This window comes from Podarcis filfolensis (assembly GCF_964270895.1).
Source record: "Podarcis filfolensis genome assembly, chromosome: 5".
Taxonomy (NCBI): Eukaryota; Metazoa; Chordata; class Lepidosauria; order Squamata; family Lacertidae; genus Podarcis; species Podarcis filfolensis.
Genome location: NC_139608.1, coordinates 69,793,123 through 69,812,349, shown reverse-complemented (window position 1 = coordinate 69,812,349; position 19,227 = coordinate 69,793,123). Strand labels below are relative to the sequence as shown.

At 43.5% G+C, this 19,227-nt stretch overlaps 2 protein-coding genes across 3 annotated transcripts in view; one reads left to right on the top strand and one right to left on the bottom strand.

Annotated features, from left to right (window-relative positions):
* Nucleotides 1–11,372, top strand: part of LOC310762811 (prosaposin-like) — a 42,953-nt gene extending 31,581 nt beyond the window's left edge. Inside the window, exons 6-14 of one of the 2 annotated variants that reach the window (XR_014548192.1) lie at nucleotides 416–562; nucleotides 1,740–1,799; nucleotides 3,419–3,532; nucleotides 4,761–4,856; nucleotides 6,392–6,575; nucleotides 7,090–7,271; nucleotides 7,824–7,904; nucleotides 8,947–9,336; nucleotides 9,376–11,372. Coding sequence is in view for 1 of the 2 variants with exons in the window: in XM_083614307.1 (XP_083470433.1) it covers nucleotides 416–562; nucleotides 1,740–1,799; nucleotides 3,419–3,532; nucleotides 4,761–4,856; nucleotides 6,392–6,575; nucleotides 7,090–7,271; nucleotides 7,824–7,904; nucleotides 8,947–9,048; nucleotides 9,771–9,806 (1,002 nt within the window). In the remaining variant the exon portion in view is untranslated. The remainder of the gene's footprint in view (nucleotides 1–415; nucleotides 563–1,739; nucleotides 1,800–3,418; nucleotides 3,533–4,760; nucleotides 4,857–6,391; nucleotides 6,576–7,089; nucleotides 7,272–7,823; nucleotides 7,905–8,946; nucleotides 9,337–9,375) is intronic. The other variant, XM_083614307.1, reaches the window with a different exon arrangement.
* An 80-nt stretch (nucleotides 11,373–11,452) lies between these two features.
* Nucleotides 11,453–19,227, bottom strand: part of CDH23 (cadherin related 23) — a 398,874-nt gene continuing 391,099 nt past the window's right edge. Inside the window, exons 62-68 of the mRNA XM_083614292.1 lie at nucleotides 18,295–18,374; nucleotides 17,448–17,488; nucleotides 16,872–16,932; nucleotides 16,441–16,570; nucleotides 15,698–15,820; nucleotides 15,200–15,313; nucleotides 11,453–12,866 (exon numbers count right to left, since the gene is read on the bottom strand). Of these exons, the coding sequence (XP_083470418.1) occupies nucleotides 12,540–12,866; nucleotides 15,200–15,313; nucleotides 15,698–15,820; nucleotides 16,441–16,570; nucleotides 16,872–16,932; nucleotides 17,448–17,488; nucleotides 18,295–18,374 (876 nt within the window). The 3' untranslated portion in view covers nucleotides 11,453–12,539. The remainder of the gene's footprint in view (nucleotides 12,867–15,199; nucleotides 15,314–15,697; nucleotides 15,821–16,440; nucleotides 16,571–16,871; nucleotides 16,933–17,447; nucleotides 17,489–18,294; nucleotides 18,375–19,227) is intronic.

Genomic DNA, 19,227 nt, shown 5'->3' with positions numbered 1-19,227 from the left:
TCCGAGCACAATTCAAAGTGTTGGTGCTGACCTTTAATGCCCTAAACAGCCTCAGTTCAGTATACCTGAAGGAACATCTCCACCCTCATCGTTCTGCCTGGACACTGAGGTCTAGTGCCGAGGGCCTTCTGGAGGTTCCCTCGCTGCGAGAAGCCAAGTTACAGGGAACCAGGCTGAGGGGCTTCTTGGTAGTGGCACCCGCCCTGTGGAACGCCCTCCCACCAGATGTCAAAGAGAACAACAACCACCAGACTTTTAGAAGACATCTGAAGGCAGCCGTGTTTAGGGAAGCTTTTAATGTTTAACAGACTATTGTATTTTGGTATTTTGTTGGAAGCCGCCTAGAGTGGCTGGGGAATAAATAATAAATTATTATTAATAATAATTATTAATTATTATTATTATTATTGCCTAGCAGAAGGAAGAAAATCCTTGCAGAGACTGTCAACAAGTAATTGCTGAAATGAAGGAAGGTTTCAAGAGCAGCTCTTTCCTTGTCCAGTCCTTTGCTTCTTATGCTGAACAATACTGTGAACGCCTGGGGTCTGACTTGGTAAATGAGGTAACTGGATTTTATTGCTTCACACTAGACACATGGAATATGTTTGGCAACAACGAGGAGCTTCCCTACCTGGAGATTTTCACTGACAGCACCACAAAGGGAAGAGGACGTATTTTTGAACAGCAGTGCCAGTTTTGTTTAAATGGGTTTTTCTTTAGAGAAAAAAAAATCAGTGGATAGGCTTCTGAAAAACAGACATTATATATATATATATATATATATATATATATATATATATATATTCAGGACCTGTGTCTGTCATCTGGTAATCAAAGGATGGATCTACACAACTATATTTCTTATGTCTTGTTTCACATGTTGTCCCTCAGCCTGTGGTCACACATTTAAGTTTTCCAAGTACTGTAACAGATTAACTGGGGAAAGAAGTGACCTTCCTTGCATTTATATATCTGAAGTCGCAGAGGAATAATTACATAATAATTTGGCTCTCCAATTCAGGTTAAATTAGAACGCCATTTGAAATCAAACCATCCTCATACACTTGGAGTGGCTAACTTGCTGCTGGACTAAACTCTCCACATCTTTGACCACTGAGACCATGCTGCCTAGGGGCTAATGAATGTCTGACAACACTTGGAGGGCTACAGGTTCCCCATTTCAGCTGTTAGTGGTTCACTTTGTTCCACCCAAACTGTGATTTAAAAGTGATGTGGAGTTTGTGGAAGAACAGTTTACCCATCAGGGCTTAGAAATACCTGATATCTCATTTAAATCAGGTTGCTGGTTCCTGTGTGAAGGCTGCCTTGTATGCATAGGAGCTGCAGCCCAATTTAAGTCTGACACGAGCCGCAAGTCGTTTCATATGAATAGGTTTTCCTTGGTGTGACCAGCAGTAGTTTGAAATAAGTCCTCAGTCACAAGAACGAAAGAAGTCCAAGCAGAAAATGCCCTGCTGAGCTCTGTGTCACTAAGTAAGGCGAGGTGCTGGGTCTTAGGCAACAACTGGTCCTGGCAGTACCTCTGTTGTACTGTATATCTTTGATCAAGTTTGAAAGGATTGCTCCTATGAGCATTTTGAAACAAAGAGGGGCGTGAGAATTTTGTGTGCTCCGGAGATAGCATGGAGTTCTTCAAGTTGGGTGTGGGTGAAATTAATGGATTGATCTGGTTAGTAATTATTGAAGCTGTTTCTCTCCCCGCCCCCTTCCCTCCACAGTGCAAGAAATATGCCTTTGAGTATTCACATGTTTTTGTCCGATTGCTGACACATCTATTGGTAAGTTGATTGAGGCAGACATTTACACTCTAGCCTTTTCCAGGCAGAGAAGCATCATCACTTCAGGGCCAATTTTACGACAGCAAAAGCATTGTAATATCTGAATTCAGGCTTGTAAGATATTCTAGACATGTGATTGATCATTTTTTGTATAAGGCATTACATACTGACATAGGAAAGCAAGTATCAGGAGATCTGGGTAAAATTAACATGCATAGTGGGAACAAGGTTTGAAGTCCAGAGCTTAGTTTGTCAAATGCTGTCCAGGAGTGGGGAGATTAATATGACAGGATGCTCCCCCTTCTGGAGGCCAGATTTGTCCCAGGGGGTTCCAGTTGCTGACCTTTATCCCAAGGCAGCAGTGTGACTAGACATTATCATTCAGGCAATGAAGCCATATCCAGAATGGCAAATACTTCATTTCACGTCTTAAGTTTGAGAGCAGCTCTGCTTTGACTTCTGGGAGTGGGAGACTTTGCCTTTGTGGAAGAATTGCACCTTCTAATTCATGATAGCATGAATAGGCCCATGAAAAGCACCTGTTACACTAAACAGAGTTGTTGGACAAGGAAAGTTTACACAGCTAGTTTTGCAACATGATGCTATCGGGTGGGCGAGTTTGTGGATTAGCTAGTTCAGGCTGTAGGATTTACTCTCTGAATTATTTTCTCATGATTTTAACTATTGGTTTTCTCCCCCTCCCCACTTCACAATTCAATTGACTTTTTGCTGATCACAGGAGGAGGTACGTGAGAATGTTTTTCATTTCTAGGTCAACTCTTGCTGATAATTTGTGGGTTGGACAATTGAAACCACCTTTGCTTGACAGAAGGGAACTTGGAGGTTGAAAGGGAGGTTGATCACAATGGCAGTTTTTATATATCCTGCTTTTAATGCCAACTGGAGAAGTGAAGCTTATAATAATTTTATTTAAAAAAATTATTATTTATTCCCCACCCATCTGGCTGGGTTTCCCCAGCCACTCTTAAGGCTGCATACACACCTTTTGTTCTAGGATCAATAGAATCCTTGCTTTTTCTACAGAATGCACTCCACATACATTCTAGAACTATTGTAGGGTTGCCATATTTCAAGAAGTAAAAATCCAGACACAAAAAGTTGTTGAGCTTTTTAAAAACCTGGACATTTTGACGATTTACCAAAATCCCCCCCAGATGCTAATTCCATCACTGAAATCCCGGACATGTCCGGGAAAATCTGGACGTATGGCAACCCTAAGCTATTCCATATTTTTTGCTCCTGAAAAGCACCTCTTGTGAAACTGGTTTCATTCTGAAAATAAAAGCTCATTGTAGATTTCCATTTGAAAACAGATCTAGTTGGTCCTGACAAGGGTGTGTGCTTATCCACACTTGCCCAATGATGTTGTGGGTGGGTGCATACAAATATCACAATCACAGTTTCCTTCTTCATTTACCTGTGGCATGTGAAGGCATAGGTAACCTTAGCAAAGGGAGGGTTTTGTCCAGTATGATGTGGGATCCCTCCCCCGTTCCCCTCAGACAACATCCACAACCTTCCTGTAGCTCTGTGCTAATTTATGGTAGGAAGAGAAAACGAGATTTGTTGTCCAATGGAACTTTTTTCTCCTCTTTCAGCAATCAAAGACTGTCTGTGGCGCCTTCTGTGACTCTGAAAAACCCGAGCCTTTTCATGCATTACTGCCAGCTAAACCCCTTGATGACTTGTCTACAGTATCGGAATCTGTAGAGGTAAGAGAAGAAGAGCCCCCCCCCCTGCTCTGCCAGGGGGCAGGCAGAGGCTGAGAGCATTGCAAGATGGGCAGAGCAGAGTAGCTGCTGAATTTATTTGTGCCTAAAGTCAAATGCAATGAGGCTCTGGAGACTCCTGCGTGGCAAGCATCAGAGGAATATCAAAGGGCGAAAAATGAATTTCGATATGAATTTTTAGCAGTGTTAACCTGCACATCAACACTAGGGAGACACTGAATTTTGCCAAAAGCAACTTTCATGCAGAATTTTGAAACTCCCCCTGAGGAAAAGCAGGAGAATTGCAATTGTTTTTAATAAGATTAGTGTACCTTTTCCAGGGTCTGCACATCCTTAGCAAAAGAGTTAATGGGTGGCCCCTGTCTGGGAGATTCTTTGCATGGGCATTAAATCATAGAATTGGAAGGGACCACTAGGATCATCTAGTCCAACCCCCTGCAATGCATATTCTCATTTACTTCACTGTGACTCATCTCTCTTTAACTGGCACAATCCAACTTTTAAATTCTATTGATTTCAATAGGAAATATTTAAGCAAAGGCTCCCCAGTGAATTCAGAAAATTTTAGATGAATTGCGCGTATTATTTTTAAAGTGGCTGTTTGAAAAGTCATGCCTTTTCTGGGGATATATCTGGCATTCTTTCTGGGGATATTTCTGCATGTTTTCCACCTTTTTTTGGTACAGTTTCCCCCCCATTTGCTGCTGCTTTGGCACAATTTGTTTTCCTTCTGTTTACTGTTCCCAAAGTAGTCACATGGAGAATCCTAGCCAACTAGGGATCACTACGTAAATGGGGTGACATCATGAAATTAGGTAGTCAATCATATGTGACATAATTTCAGTGTAAAAAGAATGCCGGTTGAAAATCTGGACAGTTTGTTCTACATGGCTGATCCCAGACAGATAAGAACATTCCATGAACTGGACAATGTCACTGCCTTATGTAGCCAGTCAGGTTTGGCTTCATGCTGAGGTCACTGAAGGCAAATGAAGTCGATTCAGAATGAAGGCATTGCTTCCTTGAATAGGCAGGGTTTTTTTGCGCACTTTTCCAAAGTGATTACTGAAAAAGGGGGTTTGCTGCATTCCACAGAAAATGTTATTTTGGCTAAGCTTGAGTTAACAATGTTTTAGTATTCTACTGTTGCTTGTCCTTGAAAGCTGTGCTTGATTTTTTCTTCTTGTTGTTCTTTTCTTTAATCTGGCAGAAAACATCAAATGCCCAAAGCCCTGAGTTTGCATGTGGTTTATGCAAGAAAATAGTAACCATTGCAGAGGGCATGATGGAGGAGAATGTCACAGAAGTAAGGCTGAGGAAACCTATTGTCATCTATCGGGTGATGGCGGAGGGTTTGGGAGGGGGCTCTCTTTGGAGGTTTTTCCCACTTTTGGAGGCCTGCACCACTGCTACTATGAGGGAAGTTGGGATGTGGTAGCACTGCCTAGTATCGTAGAATCGTAGAGTTGGAAGAGACCCCAAAGATCATCTGGTTCAACCTCCTGCAATGCAGGAATCTAAACTCTTGGTTTCCTCATTATGAGAAGTTGAATGAAGGTCTCATTTCAAACTTATAGGATGCCTTTCATCAGCACTTGATATGGAAACATGGGTTTGGAGGGGACTAGTTGATACATTAGAGGGCTACATAGAAGGAGAGGAATAACTGAGGAAACTGCCTGTCTCAGTTTGTCTCTTATTACCAGAAAAGGGAGTTCATACAGGTGCAGCTTTTATTACGTCTGCATGAGAAACTGCACCTGTCAAAATGACCTCCTTCTACCCAACACTCAAAAGGACCCCATATCTCCTGTGCTGTGGTCACCTTGGTTCAGTTACTAAGATCGACAGTAACTTCTCCTCCTGCTTTTCATAGAGGTCATGGACTGGTTTGATGCAGAGGAATTTGGGGGGGACCAGCTGGGGAACCCCCAAGGGAAGAAGGCTCAGAGCCTGGGGATTGGTGGTAGGACGACAATGAGAGGTCAGAGGGAGCAAACGGGGTGGGGGGGGAGGAGGTGTCAGAAGCTGAAGAGGTAACAAGGATGAGTGAGCAGGAAGTACCGTATTTTTCGCTCTGTAAGATGCACCAGACCATAAGACGCACCTAGTTTTTGGAGGGGGGAAACAAGAAAAAAAATATTCTGAATTTCAGAAGCCAGAACAACAAGAGGGATCACTGCACAGCGAAAGCAGCGAACCCTCTTGCTGTTCTGGCTTCTGGGATAGCTGCGCAGCCTGCATTCGCTCCATAAGACACACACACATTTCCCCTTACTTTTTAGGAGGGAAAAAGTGAGTCTTATAGAGCAAAAAAATACGGTATTTATGGCAGAGACGTCCAGAATCAGAGGTAGAAGCTGAAGCAGGAGAGAGGCGTGAGGGAGGCCAAGAAGCAGAAGTATGTCAGGCTGGTGAAGAGGCATGGGGTTCTACGCCTCCTGGTGTGACAACCTCCCTTCCCATCTGGTATCCCAGAACCTGGAGAGGTATGAAGAGGGAAGAGAAGTTAGTTTCACAAAGGCGTCGTCTCAGATTGCTTGGGGGAAAACACTGGAGAGGAGAGGGCTTAGGCAGCTGTGGGAAGGTGGGGACCTTCAGTCCTTGAAACTGCCTCATAGGGGGCAAGGCCTACTGAATAGGAGTTGCTGTGCTCATTAGGCCTGGCACTCCTGTGCAGATCCTGTTTTTCTAAGAAAGAGTTAAGTTCACCTGCCCGTTGTGATTTACTGCTGGCTGGCTTGCTCCTGCCAGTAATTGACATCTCCTTTCTTGTTAGCACCAACTACAGAATAAGTTCCATCTTCCTCCTTAGCATACCTTTCTGCTTTTATGTTTCAGCAAGAAATAGTCCACCAGATGGTGAAAGTCTGCTATATACTGCCCCATGAAATCCTGGACCAATGCAAAGACTTAGTTGATTCCTATGGAAAGGCTATTCTCTACATGCTCCTGGATGCAACTAAACCTGAAGCTGTGTGTATGAGGATTAGACTTTGCCCCAGAGATATCTCTTTGAGCTTTGGTAGGTAATGGCATTTGCTTGCACTGTCATGTTATGTGGCCTGGGCGTGGGGCGGGTCTTAATTGCAATGACCTGCTCCTATATCAACTTGCCTGGTTTTACAAGATTTCTTGTCAGGCCTTCTAACATTCTGAGGTTAGACCAGAGATGTGGCTGCCTTGGTCATGTTACCCCAATTATGATTGAATGCTCTTCCCAAAGACAAGTGGCTGCCACCTACCTTCAGCCTTTAGGCACCAGACAAAAAACCATATTGTTCTCCTGAGCATTCAATGGACGGTGCGTTTCCATCTGCCTTTGCTAGTTTCTGTTTTTTTAGTTGGTTTCTCTTTTGTCCTAATTTATATTGCTTCATTGCTTCTGTCTTTTTAATGGGTGGTTTTAACTTTTGTTAAGAGCTGCATTCAGGAGGCATTCAGTGTAAAAAGAGTAACAACAATTTGCAATAAAGAATATTATATATAAAAAAGTAATCTTTCCAGGCTGATAACTCCCAAACTTTGTTTCTCCTCAGAGAGGGACGCTCTGGAAGAAGGATTGAAACCAACCAAACCCAGTGAAAGTGAAGTCTGCCATGTGTGTACACTCATCGTTACATATGTTGATCAAGAGCTGGAAAAGAATCAAACGCAGGAACAGATTGGAAATATGCTTTCTAAGGGTTGCCAGTTGCTGCCAGAAGCTTTGGTGTATCCCGTAAGTATGCCAAATGGCTATTGTGAAAGGGAGATCAAAGTGTTCTAAAAGGAGAGAGGAGGTCAAGGAGCTGAAGATCTCTGCCTTGTCTTCCTGCCAAAAGTGCTGGGCATTTTATTGGTTTAGCTACATAGAAGCTTTATTCTGCAACCCAGAAGAAATATTATCTTCTTTAATTACTTCTAGTTCGAAATGCATCCGAAGCAAATGTCCCCCCCCCCCCCTTTTTAGAGTTGCCACCAAATTTTGCTCATAGTAAAAAATTTGAAGCAGAAGTTCTGCCCAAGTTACTTCTTGGGCAGAACTTCCAAATATTTTTTGACATAGTCATAACCAAAGAGAGCTGCCTGTTTAGGAGTTTTGTAGAAATGAAGACGGCTTGGATAAGACTAATGAGGTTCCTTAAGGAGCATTCCACCTGTCCTGGGCCCCTGCAAATTCAGCTTAATCAATTAAATCCAGAAAACAAAAGATTTAGACCCAGTTGCACTCTTGGGGGGCTGTACCTAGGAGAAAGGCTGAGAGTCACTTAACTTGTTTTTTTTATTACAGTGTGATCAACTCGTGGTGCAATATGAGCCAGCTGCTGTCCGTCTCCTGGTGCAGGTCATGGAGCCAACCTTTGTGTGTGCTGTAAGTCATATTCTAAAGTAATTGCTCATTCTTGAGCGAGATCTCTGGCAAACAGCTTTGTCCGCAATCCAATGGATATGTTTACCTGGGGTATTTCTTCTGACATGCATATATGATTGCACTGTTATTTCCTTTGCAAATAACAAAACCACAAAAATCCCATAAATATCCAGTAGTCTCACTATTAACAAGGAAACTGAACCTGTAAAACATGGGTGGGTAACCTGTGGATGGACTCCAGGTCCCATCATCCCTGACCATTGGTCCTGATGATTGCTGGACGGGGCTACACATTGCATCCTTGCTGTGAAACAGGGGGCAGAAAAGCCCCTTCCCGCCTGTTGGGGGTAATTTGGTGGGTAGGACAACCCCCTGTGACGCTCTCTTTCTACTACCCACTTTTTCTCTCTCCCTTCTTGCACAGCAAGTTTCCAGGGGAGGGGCCGATCACCCTTGCCAGAAGTCAAATAGCTGGCAGATGGCCCTTTTGAAAATCAGTTTGAAGATTGGGGTTGGCTGTGTGTCCTACTTTACAGAAAGGGCAGCCCTCTTTTTGAAAAGGGTCCTCTATTTGAATGGCTGCCCAGTCCAAATATTTTTTTTTAAAAAAGAAAACCTAGGAAAGAAGAGCAGCAAGGACCTTCAAGCTGCCCTCCTAGTTAGCACCTGGCTAGCAAGACTGAGCAGGCAACACAGGTCACAGTGTCCCCCACCATGGTGAGACGTCTCATAGTTCTTTTTAAATTATAGTGGTTTCTTCTGAACGTCCACATAAATGAGCATGTGCGAACTACCCGTGTCCCCCTTTTTGGTACTGTGTACTTGGCTACCCTGCTGAGGGCCACAGGCAGCCCTAGAGCTACAGGTTGCCCATCCCTGCTGCAAAGCTACCCTGAGTCTTACCGCCTGCTTTGAAAAGTGGGGAGCAATGTGAAGCTGAAGGCGGCTTTGGGGAACTTATAAAGGAGCATGGAGCAGTTAAGAAAGGAGGCTGATTCTGCATAGGTGTAATGGTCCCTTTTTGTACTCTTCTGCCCCACAGAAAATAGGAGCCTGCCCCTCGTCCCACCTTGTGGGAATGGAAGTCTGTGTCCGGGGCCCTAGCTACTGGTGCAAGAATGCAGAGACTGCAGCTCAGTGCCAAGTAAGTAGGGGTGGTGGCAAGAGGGGAATATCAAGCTTTCCAATACAGTGAGATGGAGTTGATAAGAAAAAGTAATTGAACACAGTTAAAAACGGGAGCACTCTTTGCAGCATACAGTTCTGGGAATGTGACCCGATGACCGAAATAGAAGCAGGTGAAATGACTCTAAGGAAGCCAATTGTCTTTGAAACGAAAATCCTCTGTGCTACAGAAGATCTAGGTGCATATTAGTGATGTGGAATATAGGATTGGGGGAGTATGTTTAAAATTTGTGTGCAGTTGTAATAAGTAGTAGACACACACTGTTACACAGCTCAGATAGGTCAGATTAAATTAACTCGTTCTGCTTCCAAGTGCTTACCTGTAGAGCTCTAAAAACATCTTACATGTGAATATACTGGCCCTTATCCACCTGTAGCTGTGTATCTAGCAATCTTGCAGTAGGGATATGCATTCACTCCTTATCAATGGGACTGGATGAACACCATTATGCACATCCAGGTATGTAGCTGTATTGGCATTGTCTCTGTGTTCAGAATCTTATGGCATCTGAAGGGCTTCAGGTTCCTGATCCCTGGTGTGAGCTTAGTTGACAGCAAGATGAATAGGAAATCTTAGATACTCTGAAGTTCCTGTTTTCCCTATATAAGCCCCATTTTCTTATGAGTTGTGCTATGAATGGAGAATGGCCTTCCTTGAGTCTTCCTCTCTTTTCCCCATAGGCCACTGAATACTGCAAGCGCCATATATGGAACTAGAGGAAGCCTTGCCAGTGGAAGAATGTTGGCTGTGGTTTTACTGAATGCACCCTGGAATTTGGCTGGGTGGGAAATGGTGAAATGTCTAAACACTGGCAGAACCACACCTTCCTTTCACACTTCTGCAGTGTGGCTGTCCGTTGGGTGGCTATACTGCTGAAAAAGAAAAAAGCAGGGGGAATGTTTCCTTTGCTTGTGATGCTCTGAATTACCATACATTTAGTTTTACTTTTAGATCCATGGTGGGGAAGTGACATGGGTAGGGAAGAAAAAGGCTGTGGTGGGATTTTATTTGAATAGCTGAGAATTTCAGTAAGACTCTTGTTTTAAAATGGGTAAATTGCCTTACAATCATTGCAAAACTGGCTGCTTAAGTTGGCATTTTCAAGATTTCTAATACCTTCCTTGTCTAGCTAGCCTTTTAAGGTACAACTATATACTATACATTTAAACTGTTTTAATATTTCATTGGCTGTTCCCAGCACCCCTTGAATAAAAGCAATCAGGCTGTTGGGCCACTTAGTCCACTGTCTACTCTGGCAGCAGCACTGCTTCAAACAAATATATTTTCCCCGTCTTGTTATTTGAGATTCTTTTTACCTGGAGATGCTTAGAATTTTCTTTAAGACAGGTCAACTGGCACAATAATTTTAATTATATGGAGGGATTTCAGCTCTCTTAAATTTCTGGTGTAGACAGAAACAAAGTCTCGAAAAAAAGGGGCTACCCATTTGCTCATGTTAAGCACAGGCAGTTATTGGGTACTTTTACCTATAGAACTTAAACTTGGTGTCAGTTCATCCTTTCCTATTTGGGAGACACACATGTACCTAACCCTGTTCTTTCTGAATGCAGCAGCTAGGGTCCTCAAAGGGATATGTATCATAATCGGCATGAAAGGCTGATTAAATGGTTAAATAGGTGCAGGACACAAAACAATTTGCATGATCAGTGGTTTGCTTACTCCCTTGCTGGATTGGTGTAGTTAGGTAGACTGAATTTTAGACTAATTAGCACATAAATCCATGGCTGTTACTTACCAATAGGTGGGTTGAGTGCTGACCTACAAACTAAGGAACAAGTAATTTTAATTGGTTTCGCTGTACTTCAGGAGTAGCGGCAAGTGCTCAGGATAATATAGAACAGGCAGCATTAAGCAATAGCGTCTTTGCTCTACACCTCAATATGACATTTATCAGAAAGTGTCTAAATATCAATTCCAAAGCCATTGACTCTTGTTGCAGCTTGCAATTAGAGCAACATATGAGAGCACTAATGACGCTTGAAAGCCATGCAGATGCCATATTTGTTGGTAAGCAAAAGATAAAATTTAACAGGTACAGTGATGCAGAGATGAATAATTGTTGTTGCTTGCGCAAGGCACAATTCCCATGTCTACATAGCTGTTCTAAGTAATGAAGCTCCTGTGTTCCATACTTACCTGTGTGTGAACCTGTTCAATATACATGCTGAGAAATTATCCAGTTATTCCAAAAGAACATTATAATGAGCATTTTACCAATGCTTCTGTAGTTAAGAAACATTAAACAATTCTTACATATTTGACACTGACTCTTGGTTTTTGTTAAGCAAACATAGTGACCTGTTGTAAACCTGAATAATAAAAAGCAGAATGATGTTAAAGGTTAGCTTAATGGGCACAGTTTATTCAAACTGCAGACCTTTCACTGTGTGTGTATTGCATCGTATACACACTTCTGAATAAGAAACACTTAGCATTTCCCTTCTTGATAGTTTTATGGAGAGAGAATGTACATGCTGGTATATAGATGAGCACAATGACCACGCTGATTCCTCAGCCCCTACAGCAGTGTGTACTTAACCCAAACAAGCACCGAACCCTGTGCCCAAGCTGGGAGGGAAAGATCAAACACAGATTAACTAAATTCATGGATTATGTATTTCTGGTTCCTTTGACAGACCATTCCAAAAACGCTCAACACTTTACTGTTTGAAAACAAAAGAAGAAGAAAAAAAGGAGTACACACAAAACACTCTACGTTCAGAACCTCAATTAATATCACTCTTGTTTCTTTTGATGCTGCAGTGTTTTGGTAGGCCAGCAAAATGAAGAAATGGCTTCAGTTTCTCCCCACCCCCTGCTTTCTGGAAAGGTGAAAACACAGATAAATGCCAAACAGATTTATGGAGCTTCCTGAAGGTTATCACACAATTTGCTCTGTGCGAGTTGATGGTCATAGCATCTTAGCTGCAGCTGGTTAGCAGCTGTCTTCTCCCATCATCACAATCCCCACCACCACCACTAGCCTGATGGTGGAAGAATGTAATTGGTGCAACCCAGGACCTGTTGGGAGAGCTTGGTCATCTCCACCGATGGGGCATCATGGCACACCGTGGTTATTGCAATTCTAGCCTTAAGTCTGTGCCTCAGGGCCTCCCCATTGCTCTTTTTAACACTTTATATTTTAAAAATAAAATTTAAAAAGTTATGAGTTTAATGATATGAGTGCCTGGTAGAAGCAAACAGTCCTGAGAACCTTCACCCTGGGGGTTAGGCTCCCCAAGGCTGCCCTAACAGCTGTCTTGGTCAGGTTTCTTCTGGAACAGGTGGTGGCCAGGCACAAGTGACCGAGGCCTCTGGATTTTCTTCTGCCCCTCTTGTCCCTTGGTCAGTGCTCTCCTCTGGCGGCGGCGGCAGTCTACGTGGGGCCAGGCTTCCTCGGAGCGCTACACCAGCGATGCCACTTCTAGTCATAACTCTGTGATTTCCAGTGGGCTCTCCATGATCACTTCCCTCATTTTGTGCATAGGGGTGGATTTGGCGGACTCGGTGCGGGCGTTCTTGTCACAGAACGCCCCACCGTCGGCAGTCAGTGTCTCCAAGGAGCGGCCCAGCACCTTCTGGTCATCCTCGGGAAGACTGTTGAGGTCAGAGGTTAGCAGAGTACCTGTGCTCCCGTGGACCACGTGGATTCCATCAGGTCCCTTGAGCTCAATGGGCTGCTTATGTCGGAAGCGGAGGCTCCCTTGGCTTGGACTCCTTTGCTCGTCGTCGTCGTCCAAATCGTTCTGGATCAGCTGGAACAAAACTCAAGTTGAAATCAACACCCCGTAGTGCTCCCCGTTGCTTAGGCAGTGCTGTTTTCAGCTGCAGTTACATTCCCTTCCTGAGCTAATCTGGGAACAGGATAAAGGTCCCCTCTCAACCTAAAGACCCTGATTATATCTAGAGTTTGATTACCCCACTCAAAATTCCTATGTTTATAACACTCAAGCAGTTGGGTGACCTAGCTGATTCCAGTGGAAGTAACTGACATGCACCGAAATGCACATGGAACCTCATTCTCCATTGAAATGACTGGAGAAGCTGTTTCAGGCTAGGGAATTCTCTGCATATACTGGAGCTCTCACTCCTCATAAGGGTCCACTGGTTTAGGGCTTTAAGTCTTCATTGCTGGGGAGTGCACGACTCTTGCCAAGCCCTTACTCTTTGCACTGGGGGAGGAACCAGATGTTGACTTGGGAAATTCATTTTCCTGTCTTGTTTGATATATAGGTCTCTTTAGATCAGGCTTCCTCAAACTCGGCCCTCCAGATGTTTTGAGACTACAGTTCCCATCATCCCTGACCACTGGTTCTGCTAGTTAGGGATCATGGGAGTTGTAGTCCAAAAACATCTGGAGGGCCGAGTTTGAGGAAGCCTGCTTAAGATCTTTCCTACAAAGAGCTTAATATTGGCCCTGAATAAAATGCATTCATTATATACAACTTGAGACATATTTTTGGATTAGTTCTTGCACAGTCACGTCTTAAAATCCTAATAAGGCAAAGACGGCAGTTTCTGCACAGTGAGATGTCACAGAGTAGATTGAAAGGCTGAACTATCGTTCTGTCTCCAAAGGGAAGTGCCTTCAGGCTTGGCTGCTACTTAGATGGGAGCCAGCCTGAGACACCATACATCCCATAAAATCAACAAACCACAAAGAGCAGATATTTAATATTGTGCTTCTGTATAATGTTGTGCATTATATGTTTCTGATTGTAATAAGGTGGGCAAGGAGCTTTGAGGAGGGTCTAACCAATGGGAGAGCAGGAAGAAAGAGGAGGCTAAGAAGCCTGAGCCAGCTGGAGAGTATTAAGAACTCCAGGTTCAGGTAGAATAGAAGCCAAGGCAGAAGGAAACCGGATTAGACAAAGATTGCAATCAAGCACAAAGCATTAACCGGTTCACCGCTTCTGTGCACTTGGCTCAATTTACTGGGCATGATAAAGCAAACAGAGAGATTACAGAAGAGAAACAAAGTGCTCCCTGAAAGTTCTTCACTCTCTGGCTACAATCCAGCAGAGTAAACTTTTTCCAATGTGCTTAAACATGTTTCTCCCCAGTGTATTGCCATCTGTTTCACTATAGCCTTCATAAACTGATGTGCAAGGAATGTCCTGTTACTATCCCCCCACCCCAATTCTTCCACAAAAATCGTTGCAGCTACAGTTCTTGATGTTTAAAGACCATGTCCTCCTATTTTTCATCTCTCTGTCTCATGCCTTCTTCCTTCAGAACTTTTTTATTGCACTGTCTTCATCCCTCATTGCTGTGAGTCTACGAGCTCCCCAACAAAGTTCTCATTTATTAGAGAATTGCAACTTTCCTTTTGTGAATAACTGACCTAGGGTTTTCTTCTCTGATCTATATATGCCCCTTTTGGAAGTTTGATTACTTCACAGTGGTTAGCAAAGGATTCTAATGCCTAAAGCAGAGGTTTTCAACCTTTTTGAGTCCACGGCTCCCTTGACCAACTACATTCTTTCTGTGGCACCCCGTGGGGTCAGGGGCCCAGTTATGTCACCCCTTGCCTGTGGAGATAGCAGTCTCTCACCCTTTTTTGAACACCCTCTCTTGTGGAGTGTTCCTTAAGCCTCCTCTCATCTCCCGAGTCCTCTGGGCAGCAGCTGCTGCCATCCCTGTTCTCTGAGCTGACACCACCACCCCTTCGCCCCAGAGAGAGGTGCCTCCCAGAGGCACCATTCACCTGTGGAACTTATAGCCACAGCCGCTGCAATAAACAGCTGTACAAGCCTTTGGGACACAAGAGGGCATCAGAGGAGAGAACAGGTCTGGGCACCCTGTGGCCCTGCAGAGTTGGCCTGCAACACATCCTTCTTGACCGTAAGCTATGCTGGCGGCTGCTGGTGGGAGCAACACCTAGTGAGACACAGGTTGCACAGTCCTGTGGTGGAGAGGGGTTCCTTCTGCCTGTTTCATTGAACTCCTGCACTCTTGTGCTACAGAGGGAAATAGCTATGAGAACCACACAATCAATACCGAAGGGTACAGTTCTGAAAAGCAAACACTACATCCCAAAGGGCACAACAAGCATTTTCAAGAACTCCCATGCACAAGCAGATTCTACCTCAGAGACTGAGGACTGGTCCCCATGACTGGTGGTGGCTTTATGCACCATCCGCTGAGCAAGCAGTCTCTTCAGTCGCATGTAATCATCCAAGACTACCTTTAAGAGAGAGCCCTGGAAGGAGGGAGGGAATGGGCAACAGGAGAAATTACACTCGGGCCCTTTGCCACGTTTTGCCGAAACTTACTCTGTGTAGGGAATCCCCGTGAGAAGCTACTCTAAATCCAGATACCCTCTCCATTAAAAATAATAGTAATAATGGCTGAAACATTTATCCTTAAACCTTCTAATAAATCCTCTTGAATCACACCTCGTATAATAATCCTCATTAAAAAGGGATTCTTGCCACATAGGGCATTCTGCGTGACTATCCAAAACAACTGCATTCCAAGATTGGATTGCAGACTAAACATGGTGCTGAGAGTTCTGTCCTTTGGCCAAGCAGTGCCACACACTTGAACATTTTACTGAACTGAGACTGAGAATAATAGAACATACCTTGATGGGCCCTTCTCGCATGATCTGGCCTAGCTTGGCAATGTTGTCGTATTCCTGAATGGCTGCTCTCAGATAGCGATCTTCTTCGGGTTTGGCAGCCGAAGGCTCTCGGCCAAATGTTCCCTAAAAAGAAGAGGTTTTTAAAATAGCTTCTCTCTCTGTGTGTCTCTCTCTGTCTCTCCAGACCTGAAGGAAAATCCATCTGGGAATCTTTTCCAGGAACGCTGCTTACTTCCCTAATGCCCCTTGCTAACGTTTGTCTACAGCATGCCCACCTCCCGATGCAAAATTTAATTACCAAGCAGTGCATGCACCATGTTGAACAAAATCTCATTAACAATGAACAGCAAGTACATGCTACATGACTGACTCTAATTTTCCATGAAGTGCATCATCACAACTAATCTTAGACTAGGAAGCTCTAAAGTTAATGTAGCAGCTACATAGCTGTTGATATGCCATTGCTGCGGCCTCTTCCTACTGGGCAACAAAGGTGCAGCTGGATTACTAGGCCTGGACGAGAAAGAATAGATAAATGAGATATTCTAGCACAAGGGGATGGTGATGATTGACAAATAGTGCCAATTCTAATTTATGCACACAATCAAAATGTGTTCTGTTGCTTCACATGAATTTGAAAGCTGAATTTTATGCTGGCACAGGCTACAGGCAAAAATTAGGACGTTGGCTATACTGTGGCTTCAACCACAGCATAGTAAGCAAGCAAGCAGGTGCTCTCTCACGTGAGTCCTGGCTGGGCTGTTCCACAGGTCTGTTATTTCACTGAGGTTCTCAGGCAGGTCATCCTCATGCTCAGCCTGTGCTGCTAGCTCCAGGTTTCTGCAGAAAGGGTCCAGCCACACAGGGTTGGCTCTAGAAAGGATACAGGATGCCTACAATAAACAACTGCAATGGGAAACCATCCAAGAAAAACCCACCAGTTTGGCTCACATACTTGTCAGTATACTATCTCAGATAACTTTAAGCACTCCTTTTCTTTAAGCTCATGTTTTCAAAGATTGCGCTATATACAAAGATTGTGCTGTAACAGCCACCTTCAAAAGTAAGAATCATAGGTGCCAGAGGCCAAGATTGTCTTTAATTAGGCATGGTCAGCATTCGGATAGCCTCTTTTAGCCAGCGTTAAACCTTTCAGAAATTGTTGACAACTCACCCATCAAAGGAATATTTATTTGTGTTTGGCATATCCATGATGTCCATGAAACCTCGGCTACCTGAAGAAAGCAATGTGTCAAATTTACCGAGAATCATTCACATCTGTTGAGTTTAGAGTTTGACTTATAAAATACCGTTTTTTGTTGCCCCTGTGCTTCTACCAGTAACTAGACACACAGAAACTTATCAGCTAAAGTTTTCCTCACTACTTATAATCACATCAAATAAAGTTTCACAGTTTAGCCTTTGTTAGTTTGCTTCCACACAAGCAGTTTAGTCTAGAATTTACATCCTTTATTTATTTACTTTTTAATGGAGTAGTTATTGGAGTGCAACAGGCTGGCAACACAACATCAATTGTTTTTCAGACTTAATTAATTTCACTTCCAGTTGACTGGAAAAGCAACACTTCACCAGCACCAAAGAGTCAAGGACTGGAAGCAACCCAGGCCAAGCTGCTGATCTTATTATTCACCGTATGGTATTATGAGTGATGGCTATCTCATCATATTCTTCAATGTCTATTTCCTTCCCAATGGGCCAGGAAAAAAATGGATCTTCCAAGATCTCTTACCTGTGGAACCGGCCACAATTGCTTTCAGTTTTCTTTTGTGCCTGCAAGACACAAAATAACTAAGGGGAAAGAGCACAAGAATTGTATTGTGAAGTCTGTTCATCATATGTGTAATGTGATTGGCCCTTTAACATCCTCTCACATACTGTTCTGAACCAGTAGAAGACTATTGGTTAAGAACCTTTGCTACTGAGTTCTTTTGCTGAAACTGGGTTTCCTCCCTGGTTTCCTCCCCCCCAAATCTTGAAGTAATTTTCTATAAATCTAAACATCTTTAAATATATTAGAGAGGCTATGTTTTAATCCAGTTCAGTTGTGCTCCTTGAGATATACGAATATACCTAATATTTTAAAATAAACAAAATACTGTTCTATCTCTCAAAGGAAGATTGACACCAGAAAACAGATTTCTCTCCCACTGAACATGCAAAGACCTGTTGCATGTTTCCTCATGCAACCCAGCTTACGGCCCTAACGCAGAAATATTTGAGTAAAGCAGCCAAATCCCTTATCATGAACTTGGAAGATGAATCCACTTTTGGCAGCAGAGAGAGTGTGCAATTCAAAGGTGTCAGACAGCCATAAATCACCAAAAAGGGAAATTCCCTCTCTGCAACCTGGGAGCAGGGCTGACAAACTTAGTACACGCACTTCATCCCCTTCACCCTCCCACAAGGCTATGTTCTGTGGTGGAAATCTACAGCCATTACTCCTTTCGGAAATCCCTGAATCAGAGCTTCCTCCTCTGCAGTATGCAAGGGTTTGATGTCAGCTCCAAAAATTCATTTTTATTATTGTTGTGGCATCTGAAATACTCTGCCCTACAAAGGTGCTGGAGGCTACTCACGCTGTTCTGTAGTACCAGTTCATGAGGATGAACAACATGGCTGCCAGGAAGAGGAGAATAGCCAGAATAATTATTGCCATCTAGAAATGGTAAGAAACAAAACAAAAACAAAACTGTTACAGCAGGGATAGGATGTCTAGGAAATGGCTTGGCTACTGACCCAGTGTAAATTGGGGTACGGGTCTAATGAGGTCTGCCAGATTTTCCCATTTGGCCTGCTAGGCCATTCTGCCCAAGCTGCCCATCACCTGATGTCATATATGATTACGAAGAGGCTGGAACAAAAAGATGGCTTCTGAAGCACCACCAATCAGCTGTTTGATGGGACTTCAAAGCACAGCACAGAGCTCCCTTTGTGGTGCGCTCTGAAGCCCTGACATCATTGCGAATTCAAGTGATTGACAGGCCCTCACTAGGTAGTGATAGACATGGCCTGCAGGGGTAGGGGAGATAATAATTTGGTCCACATGCCCCGTCCCCCAATTGTAAATATTTGACCTAATGACAAGATATTGATATCTGACTCAGTGATTCCAAACTGCATTCATGTCCAGGTCACAGGGAGAGAAAACAAAAGGAAATGAATGGTGAATCCACCATTTAATGGTCACTCTAATAAAACGATGGCGAAACCCAACATCTCTTTGATACCTACCACTACAGATTCCTGTCATGAAAGCTCCTTTCAATATGGCTTTAGGACTCGTACCTGCACTCTATTCACAAAACAGTTAATATAAGGTTGCCAGCTGCTTTCCAAATAAGTCCTTTTTGTGTGCTTTTAATAGGAAGAAATTCAAGAGGTGCATTTGTATATCTTGGCAGCTGCATGCTTTTTAAAGAATTATGAACCTTGTTGCAGCAAACCTAAGGAAACAGTTTATGAAGGGGCAGTTCCTTTCAATGCAGCCAATTCCGAAGAATGTGGGGGAC